General features: G+C 49.3%; 1 protein-coding gene across 2 annotated transcripts in view; it reads left to right on the forward strand.

Moving 5' to 3' along the window:
* Plxna4 (plexin A4) overlaps positions 1-15,196 on the forward strand; it is a 425,679-nt gene that overhangs the window by 338,594 nt on the left and 71,889 nt on the right. For both annotated transcript variants that reach the window (XM_046455106.2, XM_058582832.1), the window contains exons 8-9: positions 739-838; positions 3,549-3,663. In XM_046455106.2, coding sequence (XP_046311062.1) covers positions 739-838; positions 3,549-3,663 — 215 coding nt within the window. The remainder of the gene's footprint in view (positions 1-738; positions 839-3,548; positions 3,664-15,196) is intronic.

Below are 15,196 nucleotides of genomic sequence, written 5' to 3' on the forward strand. Positions count from 1 at the left end.
TGGGAGTGGACAGAGGTTCAGCACTGGCAAGGGACAGGCTGGCCTGGGCTAATTGATTCTGTGTTGTCCCTCCCATTTGGGCTTGTCACATTTATTTGGAGCCGATTGATTAATGAGGCTCTCCGGGAAGGCAGAAAACAAGGCTGGAAGTGGGGGCCTGGGGTCAGGGCTGTGAATTAAACATGGGCTCCAGCTCCTCTTCGGTACCAGCTGAGGATCCCCATGTCTCCCGCCCAATGGAGCTCTGAGTCCCCCAGAGGAGGGGGCATCAGAACTGGGCCTCTCTGTATAGAGATGGGGAAAGAGCTCTTGTGTGCACACACTTACACACACACACATGCAAAACCACACGTGCAGTTGGTGACAGTATTCTTAAGAGTCTCCATGTTTTTTCTCCCTGGTTGCTCCTCAGTGTGTCTGTAATTCTATGAGGTTGGCAAGGAGAAAATGCATGAGAATGAATGCACATTTGAAGACCTGTTTGTGTGTAGGGGGGTACGTGCACATGCACATGCAGGCAATGAATATTTGGGGGGAGCAAGCAATACTGTGTAAAAGGGAGGAGAGGCTGGGACAGCTCTCTGAGCTGTTTGGGGGTTGTCTGGGGATGGTCTTGCTGAATCACAGACCCTAGAGGAGCAGGATCTCCTTGTCCCCATCCCCTGTACTTTACAACCAGTGGAACTCTGGCATGGCCTTGGCCTTTCCCCTGACTTCTTGGCTGGCTCTGTTTTGTAGGAGACCACCATGTCGTACAACTTCAGCTCAAGTCCAAGGAGACAGGCATGACCTTCGCCAGCACCAGCTTTGTCTTCTACAACTGCAGCGTGCACAACTCGTAAGTGCTCCCAGACGCACTCAGCAACCGGGGCTCAAAGTTCATACAGAGACTAGAAGACCCCAGCAGTGTTCCCAGGACTCACCATGTGGAGGCTCCAAAGCTCTCCTCCATTACTTATAGGATTAACAGAAACAAGAAAGAGCATAGAGTGAGAACCTGAGGGCGGGCTCTCCAAATCCCTCCATGCATCTTCCCTGGCATAAATCTTTTGAACCAGTTTCATTCCCATCATCTATTGGGTGTCATCCATCTCACCAGAACCATGCTCAGAAAGGGGGCTGGAGGAGGAAAGAAGTCTGCTGTGTGTCCTAAAGCTGGCAGGTAGTCTAGCCACTCACCTGCAGACCTGGTTGGGACCAGGGTGGCAAGGACCAGAGGGGAGCAGAAAGTTGCAGGCTCAACAGACCCTGGCCTGAGAAGCCAGGAAGCCGGGTTCTGGCACCGACTTTGTTTGACATGAACACCCGTCTCCAGGAGACACGCATGGAGGGCAGGGACTAAGGCCCCAGAGTCAGACAGGCTGGGAACCTTAGCCATTCTGTGCCCCAGTTCCTCTCTAAACAGGGGACTAGGAGCACCTCCTCCAAGGCTGGCACTCAAACATTTAGCAACTGACGTCACAGGAGCACTGTCCCATCAGAGCAGGCACGAGCTGGACACCGCGCTTATTGCCACCCTGCAGAGCAGCCCTGTTTGTCCTGAGTAAGAGGGCAGCACGTAGGACCTGCCTGGCTTGTTGGCTAGGTACTGCCCCTGTTTTTACCATTATTATATTATTATTCCCTCCATAAAATTAATGGGATTAGTCGGCATAGTGGCACACACCTGCAATCCCAGCAGCTCGGGAGGCTGAAGCAGGAGGATCACGAGTTCAAAGCCAACCTCCAAAATTGAGGCACTAAGCAACCCAGTGAGACCCTGTCTCTAAATACAAAAAAAGGGCTGGGGGTGTGGCTCATAGTCAAGTGCCTATGAGTTCAATCCCCTGAACCAACAAATAAATAAATAAATAATGGGATTGGACCAAGTTGTAGGTGGACAAGCCTTTTTTTACTTTTCATCATAGAAAATTTTCTTCAACTGAAAGTAGATGTGGACGTCCAAAATGTAAAATAGAAGGAAGTAGGAGCTTCCTTCTATGGAAGGGACCGAAGGGACCTGGAACCCCTCTCTCTCAGAGTTGCACACAACTCTTCATACGTTCTCCATATGAGTTCTGTAGAATCCCCATGGTTTGAGAACCACAGGCCTGACATCCAAAAGCCCAGTTCACTTTAGCATGCTGTTCTGTGTTCCCCTCTACGCAGGATGGGTGGGTGACATGACTAATGACATTTCTAGACTCTAGGCTGGTGGAATTTTAGAGTCTGTCCATCTAATTGGGGCAGATTGGTCCCAAGTTTAGCTCTATCTGTGGCCTTAAGGAAGGAACCATCCAGCCCCTCCCAGCCCCGGAGAAAGTTGCTTTGGCACCAGGATTCTCTTCTGGTTCACCTCTGGTGGCCTCCTTCAACTTCTTCCCCCTAGGAAAGCAGCAGAGGTAGATGAAGTCATGTATGAAGTTTCCATCCTGCCCGTAAAACGATTCTAGGTATCACTGTGTGCCATGCAATCTGTTACCCACTAGCTATAGAGGAGTCAAAAATTAAAGTATCTCAAGGACTCAACCCCAGCCCTCCAGGACTTGGTGGCCTAGGATACTCATGGAAGACGGAGACAGTGAGGTGCGACGACTGCCCTTTCCATGTCAGCATGAAGGTTCATGGGAGGAGGCCCAGAGTGGCCAACTCTCCTTGGTCAAAGAGTGGCTGAGTGGAAGGAATGAGAAAGGTCCTCCAGACCGCAGAACAGCGCATGGGAAATACGGGTCTCCTCCTGGCCACAGCACCGACCCCGTGTGGGCTGTGGCTTTTCCTCTGGCTAGGGCTCAGCCGGTAGCAAGACATGAGTTTTTGACAACAGGGAAACTCGTCGTGTTTTTAAGCAACAAGGAGCTTTTATAAGTGACTTTTGTTTTCTGGAGGTAAAGGGTGGAAGTGGGGTTGACAACCGTGAAGGAGGTCTTGTACTGTGAGAGCTGCCTGTAGCTTCTGCCTGTAGCCGGCTCCATGTGGACCCTTGACAGCTGAGACCCAGGGTTAATTTGAATTAAAATCTGAATTTGCATTTGCTCCAACTCTTCTTTTCTTCCCCCTAGCACTGGGGAATTGAACCCAGTGGTGCTTTACCACTGACCTTCATCCTCGGCACTTTTTATTTTTAATTTTGAGACAAAGTCCGGCTCAGTTGCCCAGACTGGCCTTGAACTTGTGATCCTCCTGTCTCAACCTCCCCAGTAGCTATTATTACAGGTGTGTGCCATGGCACCCAGCTTGCCCCAAATCTTGTGGCTTCTAGACAGGGTCCTCAACTCTAGATGTGCTCATTCTCTTCTTCATCAAAGGACACTATCACCCTGCAGAGGTGGAGGAAAGATGATTGGGCTTTGGGGAGAGCAGCATTCTCAGCTCTCAGTGAACAGCAAGAGGCTGAGCACTATTAGCTCCCTGAGGCCTTGGGGAGAAGAGGAATGGCTCTGTATTGGATGCTGAGCATTGAAGGGGGGGTCTCTTAATATTAAAATGTTTTGCCAGATCTTAGAGACTTGGACCTTGGGCTTGGGGTCACCCAGCTTCTATGATTTGTGCCTCTTCTCCTCTGTGCCCAGGTGCCTGTCCTGCGTAGAGAGCCCGTACCGCTGCCACTGGTGTAAATATCGGCACGTCTGCACCCATGACCCCAAGACTTGCTCCTTCCAGGAAGGCCGCGTGAAGCTGCCTGAGGTAGGTGTTTGGCAGCCGAGGGGTGAGCACCGCTTGCTCTGAGCCCGGAATACCCAAGGCAGGCCTTCCTTTAGGAGGAAAAAGGAGGGGAAAGCCCCCAGTACCTCCCTGTTCCTCTCTAGGCCTGGCTTTCAAGGGACACTTCACAAAAGCAGAGAACAAGACAGACTGTGTGGGGACTGACTGGGTGAGGGTCCACCTGGTTGTTTTGTTTCAAAGGGGCATCCCAGGTCACTCTAGCCAGGAGGATCCCCACACATCAGGAAAGTTCTAGAACAATTCCAGTTCTGGTGACTCCCATTCCTGGGCCCGTTGTTCTCAACAGAGTGGGTGCTTTAAAGAGCTGCTATCTAGAATTGAGAGATAGATAATAATGTAAATATGACTGTATACGGTGTTGGTTAGATTCCACTGAATTCTCCCAGTAACACCACACGGCTTCCCTGCCAGCCTTGTCCACTCTCTCAGCCAGTGCTGGCTCCAACAGCCCCCAGCACCTTCAACTCCCAGCCCAGACTTGGAAGTGCCTTCCAGCCCCCTTCACACACCTGCACAGGTGCTGTGACCACGCAGCAAGCCCCACGGCTGTGAGCGCAGCACACTGTCCTGATGCAGAAGGCACAGGGACACCTGAGGGACAGGCAAGGGCATTGCAAGACCAGAGAGTCCCCTCATGGTCTGCACCCCCTCTCCCAGACCAGGACCCGGCCAGGAACCCCAACTTGGGCAGACCCTTAATGGCAGGAGGGAAGCTCTTTTACCTGTGTCCTAGAGGAAAGATGGATACACAGCTCATCCCCACACCTGCTGACCCTTCACCTGTTCCAGAGGGACCACGGCTAGTTGTCCAGAGCGCTCAGAAATGCTAAGCCCAAGGCCCATTTTGCCTGGGCCCTGATGGCTGAGTGGAGGCCTCTGGGGGCTGGGGGAGGGACAGAGCAGCCCATTTTAGAGGTAAGGGCAAGGTGTGGTGAGGGCTTCAGGGGGACAGAATGACCCCACTGAGTAGGGAAGAAGGAGAACAAAGGAAAAGAGAAATCTGAGAACCTCCATCAATTAAATGACAAGAGGCCTTGGAAATCCCCCCACTCTTTGCTTTCTATTTTATTTTTTCTTTGGGTCTCTCCATACATACAACCCCTGCTGGATACATCAGTCTAGAAAGCTAGAAAGAGGCTTTGTCTTGACTTCTAGAAAGTTCCTGGCAAATTTCAGTTGGAAACCAAAAGAAAGTATGGAAGCCACCAACCCAGGACCCTCTCCCTCTGCAGTGGAGTCTGTCTGGCTAAAAATGGCTCCCCTGATTTGTAATCAGGAAAAGGGAAGAAAGTGGCTTTAAGTAGGAGTAGGAGTTTCCTGTGTGTGTGTGTGTGTGTGTGTGTGTGTGTGTGTGTGTGTTCCACTGCTCTTTAACAAAGACAGGATGGATTTAAGGAAATAGGAGAGACATGACTCGGACAGCAGCTGGTACACCTTTGGCATGAGAAGCTGGTAAAAGGCTACTCAGTCTCATCAGCCCAGCTGGCCTCTTATCTTGGGGACAGAGGCAGAAGGGCTTGTTGATCCCCCAAGGCCAGGGGACATGGCCCCAGGAAGCAGCCTCTTCTTTGCATCTGAAATTGGCACAGAACTCGTTGGGAGTCGAGTCAAAACGGTTGTGGCTTCTCTCCATCTTTCCAGACTTGTGCATCTGGTGGAGGTGTTATGTGTGGAGGCTAAAATAAAAACAAAAACAATTGAGCCACACTGGGCGGATTTCAGAAACCCACGGTCATTTAATTACCTGAAGGTGGTTAGCAATTTCTGCTCTTTTTTTTTTCCTCGTTAGCTCCTTGTATACCAAGTCTCTTTCTTTTAAATGTACTAAAGGAGCCTGCATCTGCTGCTCAGAAAGAAGGAAAAAAAAAAAAAAGCAGAAGAGAACAAAGCAATAGCCCACCATGTTTCCCAGCACAATCCACGGATCATGATAGGAGAATGCTCCCTTCAGGGCCAAGATTGAGTCAGGCACAGTGTCCCTTCTCTACCTGGCACTGGCAAAAGCTGGGGGGACTCACAGCCTCTCAGAGAATTTGATGCCAGGCTTCCCCAAAGAGGAAATGCCTGGAGAAATATGGCTGGTAGAGAGACATGGAGATGGACTTCCCTCCCACTGGCATCCTTCAACGCCTGCATTTCCCTGGAACTGCACCACGGTAGGCTGGCAGGCCATTGTAGTGAGAGGCTCCAGGGTAACGTGGAATCACCCAGGTCTCCCTATCACATTGTCCCATGAATGAACTTCAGCTCCTCTTTATCATGAATGTTTATTTATTCTAAGAGAAAGGTATAATCCTGGTCCAACCCTGGAGGTTGCATTCAATCCAGTTCAACACCAGCGCCATTTTGAATGTGAACTTTGAGAAGCAAGAGTTGACCACCATATATGGATGTTGTACATTTACTTTCCTGATGAATGTACTACAGGGGAAATAAGCAAATATATATTTGTAAACTGTTGACTGACTAACCATTCTGCGTCAGTGGAAGAAGGTCATGGTCTTCCAAACTCAAAAATCTCTGGTTGGGGCTGGGGATGTGGCTCAAGTGGTAGCGCGCTCGCCTGGCATGCGTGCAGCCCGGGTTCGATCCTCAGCACCACATACAAAACAAAGATGTTGTATTCGCCGATAACTAAAAAATAAATATTAAAATTCTCTCTCTTTCTAAAAAAAAAAAAAAAAAATCTCTGGCTACTAGTGAAAGTGAAGCAATTTTTAAAAAAAATTTTTCCTTGATTTTTTTGTTTTTGGTTTGAGGGCAGAGATAGAAGCAGGAATAAGGAAAAAAATAAAATGAATCCAAAAGTTCTTTTGTGGAAGCCCCCAGACACCAGTGTCCTCTCTCTGTTCCAGGGGAAGAACACACTCACAACATGTTACTCTGAAGTTTTGCTACTGTGTAAATCCTCTTTCTGCTACTGCAGCAGATTCCTGAGATAGATCAACTTACAAATAGGAAAGGTTTTGGAAGTTTCAGTCCATGGTTGGATGGATCCATTCCTTCTGGGTCTGTGGTGAGGCAGCTCTTAATGGCAAGGAACACATGGTAGAGCAAAGTGCTCACCTCGTGGTGGCTGGGAAGTGAAAAAGAAATGGCATCTCACAATCCCCTTCAAGTGCAGGCACCCAGTTACCTAAAACTTGCCTCTCAGAGTTTCCACCACCATCTCCCAATAGTGCCACACTGGGGAGCCAGCCTTTAAGTACGGGGGCCTTTGGAGGACATCCCAGATCCCAACTAGAGCAACCATCATGTAACCCTCCATCACCCTGAGCATTTTGCATGTGCAAGCCACCGAGGTTTCAAGGTGTATAAGGGATCTGTAGATCTGTGTTTAGAAATCCATAAAGTGAGGCCCTTGGTCCACATGATCTCCAAATTTTTGCAATGGTGAGTAGAAACAATCAGGAAAGTTCCTAAGAAAAATCAATGACCAAGAAGTATTCTTATAGGACAAGTGCCACATCAAGGCTTCAGTCTCCCAGCTGTGCCTAATAAGATGACTCACTCACTCAGCCTTAGAGCCAGCAGCTCCTCTGGACATCTAGACCAAGACCAGCCCCCATGGGTGATTGATTGATTGATTGACTGACTGACTGATTTTGTGTAGTACTAGGGCTTGAATCCAGGGGTATTTTACCACTACATCCCAGACATTCTTTATATTTTATTCTGAGATAGTATGTTGCTAAGTTGTTCAGACTGGCCTCAAATTTGCAATTCCCCTGCCTCAGTCTCCCAAGTCTTTTGGATTACAGGTGCAGTGGATTCTTCTGGAAGTCCCTAGGTTCTCATTTCTCTTTACCCTTTCAGTGGAGGCTGCAGACAGGGTCCTTTTGTTATCCCAGAGTGAGTGAACCAGGTGGCTTTCATCTGCTCAGCACCTTGTGTCCCCAGGAAAGCTTTTATCTGTGCATCTTCTGGTTTCAACATTGGCTTTGTTGACTATCACCAGGGATGTTAAATTACCTCCTTTTTATTTTATTTTTTTCCTGAACAAAGAGCACATTCAGGCAAAGTTATTGGTCTGGAATGGAGAGCTGGTGGATCGTGGTTATTATTTGAACAGCAAGTATTCCAGCATAATTACAATGATTAGAAATAGAGTGCTCAACAACAGACGTCATATATAGTGTATATTCCAGTCACAGGGAATGAGTTTGTTACAACAACTGATGGCATTCACCTAACCATCTTTGAACTTCAGGTCAGATCAGGGCACCCAACAGAAAAGGGAGAGGAGAGAGGGGATGAAACCCAAGTCGGATGACCTTGTCTTCCTGCTCTCAATCCTGTTCTCCCAGAATCCACTGAGGCTTCTTGCCACCCCACAGAATGGCCTCTCACTTGGCACCGTTGACAGAGCCACGGGTCCCCACATGGTGTTGGAGTTTTCTGGCATGAACTCCCCCAGCTCACCTGAACCGCCCCATCGGACCCACACACCTAGTGATTGTGATTCTTAGAGAACAAAGACAAACCTCTGTGGAAAACCAGATCTATTGAGAAGAATCTATGGGTGGACTGTTCTGATGCTATTGCTCACCCACACGGAAAAGCAAACCCAGCTGCCGCTGAAGCTATATTCTCAGGGCACCAGGCTGGATAGATAGGCTTTGCCAGAAGGGCCGCGTACATCTGGCCCACAGGTGTAGAGGCTCAGAAGGGGGCTCCCAACAGCACCTTTCCTCTTGAAGTTCAACCGGTAGGCTTACTCCTGAGAACAGTTGAAAGATCAGAGGAGGAAATGAATTCTATTTGATATGCAAAGCTGTGCTTGAAGGGTTCTCCCAACATCCCCTACTACTGGAAACTAACAGGACCGATATCCTGAACTCTGCTAATCTAAGGGTCAAGTTCACTCTAGGACTGCAGAACAAGCATGGAAGGCCCCTGACTGCTGTTTGCCCCTGGTGCAAAAGTAAATGCAATACCCCGAGACAGAGACAGACCATTTACCCAACGGCTGGCTGGGCTCTGGAGGGAACTCAGGCCAGCCAACCTTGCCAGTGATTCTGCTTCCCTTCCTGCAGCGGGGCCATTCCTGTATTCCAACCCAAGGGAATAGAACCTTGCCTTGCCATGCCCTCCACCCTCCCTTGGAAAACAAAGACAAACTCAGTTCAAGAACTTGCTTCCAACCAGGCACCACCCCCACTCCAGGTATTCAATTACCCAGTTGCCACTTCTCCAGACAACGGCACTCTCCATCAATCTCTTCTGCCCCTCCCCCCTTCAGGTTATGGGTATTTCCTCTCTGTATTATTTCTTTGCTCTCTCCATAAACCAGCCCATCATAGATCATGCTAATGGCATTATAAACTTAGGGAACAGCAAGAAAATATATGGTGCATTACATTTTTGTATTGGGCACCATGGGTCTGAGAAGGTGAGTATAAATTTGGGGTGGGGGATGGTTAGGGCCAGGGCTGGCTTGTCTTTGGAATTGATGGGGGGGCTAAGGTGATGTGGGGGGAGGAGAAGTGACCTGCAAATCATGTTCCTTCACTGCCCCCAGGGTCCTGCTGTCCCCTGGAGCTTTGCATTCCCTCATTTTTGCTGTAACAACTAGTAGAATTAGAGCTCTCATCTTGTAAACACACCGGGGGCTGTAAATCCACAGCCGAGGGCCCCCCTTCCCTAGCAGCATAAGCCCTGAAGGCAGCCCTTTCCTCTCCCAGCTTGGTGGCATTCTTTATGTCCTTGTTCAATTATTTAAATATGCAATGAAACCTCTGAATAAAGCAGCCACTGACACTCAGGTCCTGGTAGATGGAAAGGCTTCTCTAGCTTTCAGACTTCTGCTTTGTGTTCCCGCTCTCTGCAATTAGCAGTGTTGTCTTTATCTTGTGCATAGTTAAGTGGAGACCAAAATATGCATGGGGCTGGACAGTTGACCTGGAGTCAGCTGGAACCACCTCCTGAATGCCAAACCATTAGAGGTTGGCTGGTGCCTCGAGCCACTGTCCCTCCTCGCCCTGGGTCCATGCCTACAACTGCAGAATGTCACCCCAGGCAAAAGGGCCTCCAAGGGAGAGACTGGTTCTTATTGCCTGTATTCATCTTCATATAATCTTGTTAAGTACAGGTGTTTTCCATTCTCCAAGAGCTGGCCCTTTCAAATGACAGTTCAGAGAAATACCCTCCTTGAAAAGAGAAGAGTAATATGTTTGGAAGGATATCTGTATGGGGGTGGATCATCAGTCATCTATGGATTAAAGTGAAATAATTGGATGAAAATATTGTACTCATCATGAGTGTGGGTACTGAATGAGGTCACTGCTGTCCCAATCTTCTCCACTGAGACATGGTGGTGAACATACATGTTGTGCTATGAAACAAGAGCACATGGGGAAAAGATATTTGTAAGGCCATGGAGGTGGTGGAATGCACACTGAATTGAACCATTGTCATGTTAATAATCATACCAGTAACACACCTACCAGAGCTCCAACTATGTGAGCATGCCAGGTGGCAACATGCCAATAATTAGATATCAAAATATGCTGGGCCTGTAATCCCAGCAATTTAGGAGGCTGAGGCAGGAGGATCGCAAGTTCAAAGCCAACCTCAACAATTTAGCAAGGGTCTAAGTAACTTAGTAAGACCCTGTCTCAAAATAAAATATAAAAATTGCTCAGTGGTTGGATGCCCCAGGTTCAATCCCTGGTGCCAAAAAATAATATATAAGCCAGATGCAGTAGCGCATACTTGTAATCCCAGCGGCTCAGAAGGCTGAGGCAGGAGGATTGCATTTTAAAGCTAGCTTCAGCAAAAGTGAGGTGCTAAGCAACTCATTGGGACCCTGTCTCTAAATAAAATACAAAATAGGGTCGGTGATGTGGCTCAGTGGTCGAGTGCCTTAGTTCAATTCCCAGTAACCTCCCAAAATAATAATAAAATGTAAATATAAATTAAAAATAAATAAAATTCTCCCCTACTGACAGGTAAATAGCCATTTCCGTGAGGCCAGCCTTCCCTATAAAGTCCACCAGGGCCTTACTCCTTCCATTATTTATTTATTCAGTTGATTGACATTTTGAACACTTTTGGATGAACAGTCATTACTATGACCATTTTCACGATGAGGAAAACTGAGCTTCGAAGAGATTATGGAATGATGTGGCCCATGTTCTGCATTTTTCCCATGCCAAGCAATTCTCCCATCCTCTGCAGAAACCAACTAGATAACCCACAATTTGGTTCAGTTCTGACATTACCTACCTAGAGTAGGTGTCAGATGCCACAAGAGAAAGGGCTCAGTCCCACTGTTACCGCTGTTGACTGGTGACGAGTTCTTGCTTCCCCAATGTTGAAGAATAACACCAAAGAAGCACGCTGAGGCAAGGTCAGAGTAGAAATTAGAAGTTTATTAGGGGCTGGGGATGTGGCTCAAGCGGTAGCGCGCTCGCCTGGCATGCGTGCGGCCTGGGTTCGATCCTCAGCACCACATACAAACAAAGATGTTGTGTCATACAAAGATGTTGTGTCTGCTGATAACTAAAAAAATAAAATAAATATTAAAAAAAAAAAGAAGTTTATTAAAGGACAGCAGAAAAGACTTCTCCCGGAGGAAGAAGGGGACCCAAGAGGTGGAATCCGTGGAAGGGATGTTGTCTCCCCTTTTTATAGTTCTTTCAGTGATGGAATGTAGGTGGGAAGGACCTAGGGGTGGGACACAGGTGGGCCAAAGAAGTAATCTGGTCAGGAAGGACTTCTGAGTCAGCACCTTTTTGCTGGGGGCTGTTCATTAACATTTCTTTGAGGTGGACTTTGGCCTAGGGCCTTTTCGGACTTCATTAACATTCCTTGAGTTGTCCTGCATTTCCCGCAATCATTGCCAGCATGGCCTCCATTTTAGATTTCACTCAGTATTAGACCCGATTTACCTAACTACACTGACTACATAACTTTAAATCTGGCTTCACCACCAGACTGTCCCCACTTCAGATGCCAATCATGATTCTGATTGTCACCTGCACTTCAGACCGGCCAGCTATAAATCAGGCTCCCCTTCAGTTTTAATAATTTGTTATAGTGGGTCAGAAAACTAGAACATTTGTATAATTCCCTGACTTATTATAAAAGATATTACAGAAGCTATGGATCAACAACCAGGCGAAGCAGTATATAGAGCAAGGTGTGGAGGAAGGAGCACAGAGCTCCAGGTGCACCCCTTCCAGCACCTCTACTTGTTCCCCAACTAGAAAGATCTCTGAACGCCTTCATCCGGGTTCCTTGATTAGATCATTGGCGATTGAACTCAACCTCCAGCCCCTTTCCCCCAGAAGCTAGTAAGAAGCATGGAAAATTCCAACTGTGTAATCACCTGGTTGGTTCTTCTTCTTCCGGGAGCCACCTCATTAGCATAAACTCAGGTGTGGCTGAAATGGACTCATGGTGAACCCAACAACAATACTCAGGAAATTCCAATATTTATTTCTTATTATGCCACAATATCCCAGGGAACATAAAGTCATCTAATCCAAATCAACCTGTTCATTTTCTGGGTGAAGGGACCCAGAGGGTTTGAGGAACATGCCGTAGACCACATGGCTGGCTGGTGTGGCTCTATCAGGGCATGTGGAACATACATCTCAGGGATGTCACCTTCCAGAATGGAGGGTGCCATGAGGGGAGCAGTGGACAGAACTGCCACCTTCCTACCTGGCCCCTCTTGTGTTTGGGGCACAGAGAGGTGTTGAAATTCGTCAGGTTCCGCATAAAATGTGAAGCCTAGAAGACTGTGATCACTGACAACAGGACTGGTGGGCTAGTGGTTATGGAAAAGGCATACGTAGGTAGAGGCAGGAGCAGAGGAGACGGGACATTTGGACCTGAGGTGGGAAATGGGGAGCAGATGGGGGCCAAGCTGCAGCCTGAGCTGGGGAAAGACAAGGAGAGAACCGGCATTTCCTGAATGCTTGCTCTATGCCTGATGCTTTGTCAGTGTTGGTTCATGGAATCCCCCCAGAAGAGGCCTTTGGAGGAATAATTTAATTCTCACAGGCCAAGCAATGACGAGAACGCTTTTCCCAGTCCTTAAACTAGCAGAAGCGAGACAGACTCCTCACGGATCTTCTCTTGCTCTCACATGTGATTCCCCAGCCAGGCTTTCTACAGTTGAGGAACCTCAAAGGCTGAAGACCTAGGTCTGGGGGAGGAGGTGGGTGCTGAGCCTGGGGACCATCCATAAGGCCATTAATAAGGTGTGACTCACGGAGGAGCAAGAGGTGTCTCTGAAATTCCCCATGAGTTTCAGATCTGTAGGTGGTTTTGCAAGAGGCAGGTCAGAACCTGGGGGGAGGGGGGAGAGGAGGAGCATGTTGCCCAGGGGAAAATGGCCATTTTACATTTCAATTAGACAGGGCACTGGGTCAATCAGCAGCTCCACTAGAGGAAAACAGTCCAGCCCAGCCCTAGGCCTCTCCAATTACTATTAATGAACTGACTCTCAGAGCGCCAACCTTTTTATATGCAAACTAGGTTTTAAGGAGCCACTGCTAATCGGGACTCATTAGAGGACACCTAAGAAGCCCCAGTGAGAAATGGCACAGGGCACAGCTGAGAGATGCTTTGGCTCCTGCCCATGTTCTGGATGGGAACAGTTGAGCCCCAAGCAGAGTTCCAACCTGGCAGGAGGCCTCCCCACACAGGGACATCCTTGCTGACCAACCTCCCCACCCTGTGGCGGTCCTGCCCTCTATGGAAACTTGCTCTTCCATGACGGAGAAAGAAGGTGACTTGAGCAGTTCATCTGCTGATGCTGAACCACAGCTGTTCCTGTCCCTGCCTCAGTTTCTCCTGTGCAGAGCAGGAGGGGTCCACTAGGTCGGTCAGAGGACTCTCGGACTCCAGGGTCCCTGAATGCAGGAGCCTGAGCGGCAGCAGGTTGATGCAGGAGGTGAAGACACTTCCCGCCTGCCGCTCCAAGTGCTTCCAGCTCCCTGCAAGGAAGGCTGCTCGGGCCTCAGTTGACCTGGGCTCCCACTCCTCTTCAGACCTGCTTCAGACTTGCTGTCGCTGATGCTCCAGCGTCACACATCTCCCGCTTCAGGCTGAATTTCAACGTTTTTTACAGAAAGCTTCCTCTTACGTCCGTTCCCATTCCCATCTTGCCAGAGCATGGGGTTCAGGCAGCAGCCAAGGGAGCCCAAGGTGGAGACCTCGAGGTTCCCAGAGATCCTTGTGCTTTGGCGGCTTGGGGATAGGCACTAGGTCAAGGCCCAGGCCCCTACTCTCCCTGCTTTCCCGCTGTTTCTCTTTGTTTTTATTGTTTTAAATGTGTGATAGAATACACAGGGTGCAAACCTACCCTTCTAACAGCTTGAATGGTACATACAGCTGGGGGGCCTTAAGGACATTCACATCCCCGCTGTCCCCAACTAAAACTGCCTATTAAACAACTCTTCACTCCCCTCCTTTCAGATACAGCCAGTTCTCCTGTCTGTCCCTGACCCCGACTCCTGGGTGGCTCCTAGTTTCCTGTCTGTGACTGGCTTATTCACTTCGCATGATGTGCTCAGCACTCTTCCACGTTACCGTTTTCCTTCCTTGGGTCAGGGTCTCCTTCCTCTTTCAGGCTGGGTACTAGTCTGTGTGTGGCTATGCTGTTTTGTTTGGTTTATCTACTCGTCCACCCGTGGACACTTGGGTCGCTTCTGCCTCTTGGCTACTGTCAGCAAAGCTGCTCTGAACATGAGTGGACAAGTATCTGTTCCAGTCCCTTCTTTCTGGTCTTTTGGAGATATGCCCAAGAGAGAAATTGCTGCTCACCCTTTAGCTGTTCACCGGGGTTAAGGTGCGGACAACCTGGAGGAAGGGAAGGGGAGGGTTGGTGTGAGGGGCCTGGGGTCTCCCTCAAGCAAGCCTCCACTGCTGGTCAGTCTGTGGCCTCCGTCTGGCCCCTCCTTTCTCCTGGCTTCCCTGGGGCTTCTCTGTCCCCTCTTCCTTTCCTGCTTCCATGACCCGTGCTTCTTTTTTCCTCCTCTGTTCTTACCGGGTGACCAGGAAGGACAAAGGGTGACCACCCCGAGTCATGGAATCCTGACTGGCTGAGATGGGTGGGGCCTGGGAGTCCCACCTGACTCTCAAGGTGGGGATGTGCCCAGGGGCCCCGGCTCAGCAGCAGCTCGGCTGGAGCTGGAGCTAGCTCAAGTCTCCCCGGCCCAGCCGCGTCCTGCTCAGCTCTGAGCTACACGGGAACGACTGGCTCACTTTTGCTTTGGGTCCCAGCAGGGACAGTTGCCAGTTTCTTGATCGCCCCTGACCCCTCTGGTCCGCATCCTCCCCGCCCCCCCCCCCCAGGGCTTGCTTTCCGCCTCACTCTGCTGGGAGCCGGAACTGGGGAGAGGGGAGCAGCCTCTGCCAAGAGTCAGCGATGAGCCCGTGATAAAGCCCCCTCAGGAAGGATGTGGTGCTGTGGTTTTGATGTCAACCTGTCCACGGGCCTCGGTCTTGGCCTGCACCAGACAGCGCCACAGAGGAAGGA

Source organism: Marmota monax, unplaced genomic scaffold, assembly GCF_021218885.2.
Source record: "Marmota monax isolate L192 unplaced genomic scaffold, Marmota_monax_Labrador192_F-V1.1 WCK01_AAM20220418_F8-fsc00131, whole genome shotgun sequence".
Taxonomy (NCBI): domain Eukaryota; kingdom Metazoa; phylum Chordata; class Mammalia; order Rodentia; family Sciuridae; genus Marmota; species Marmota monax.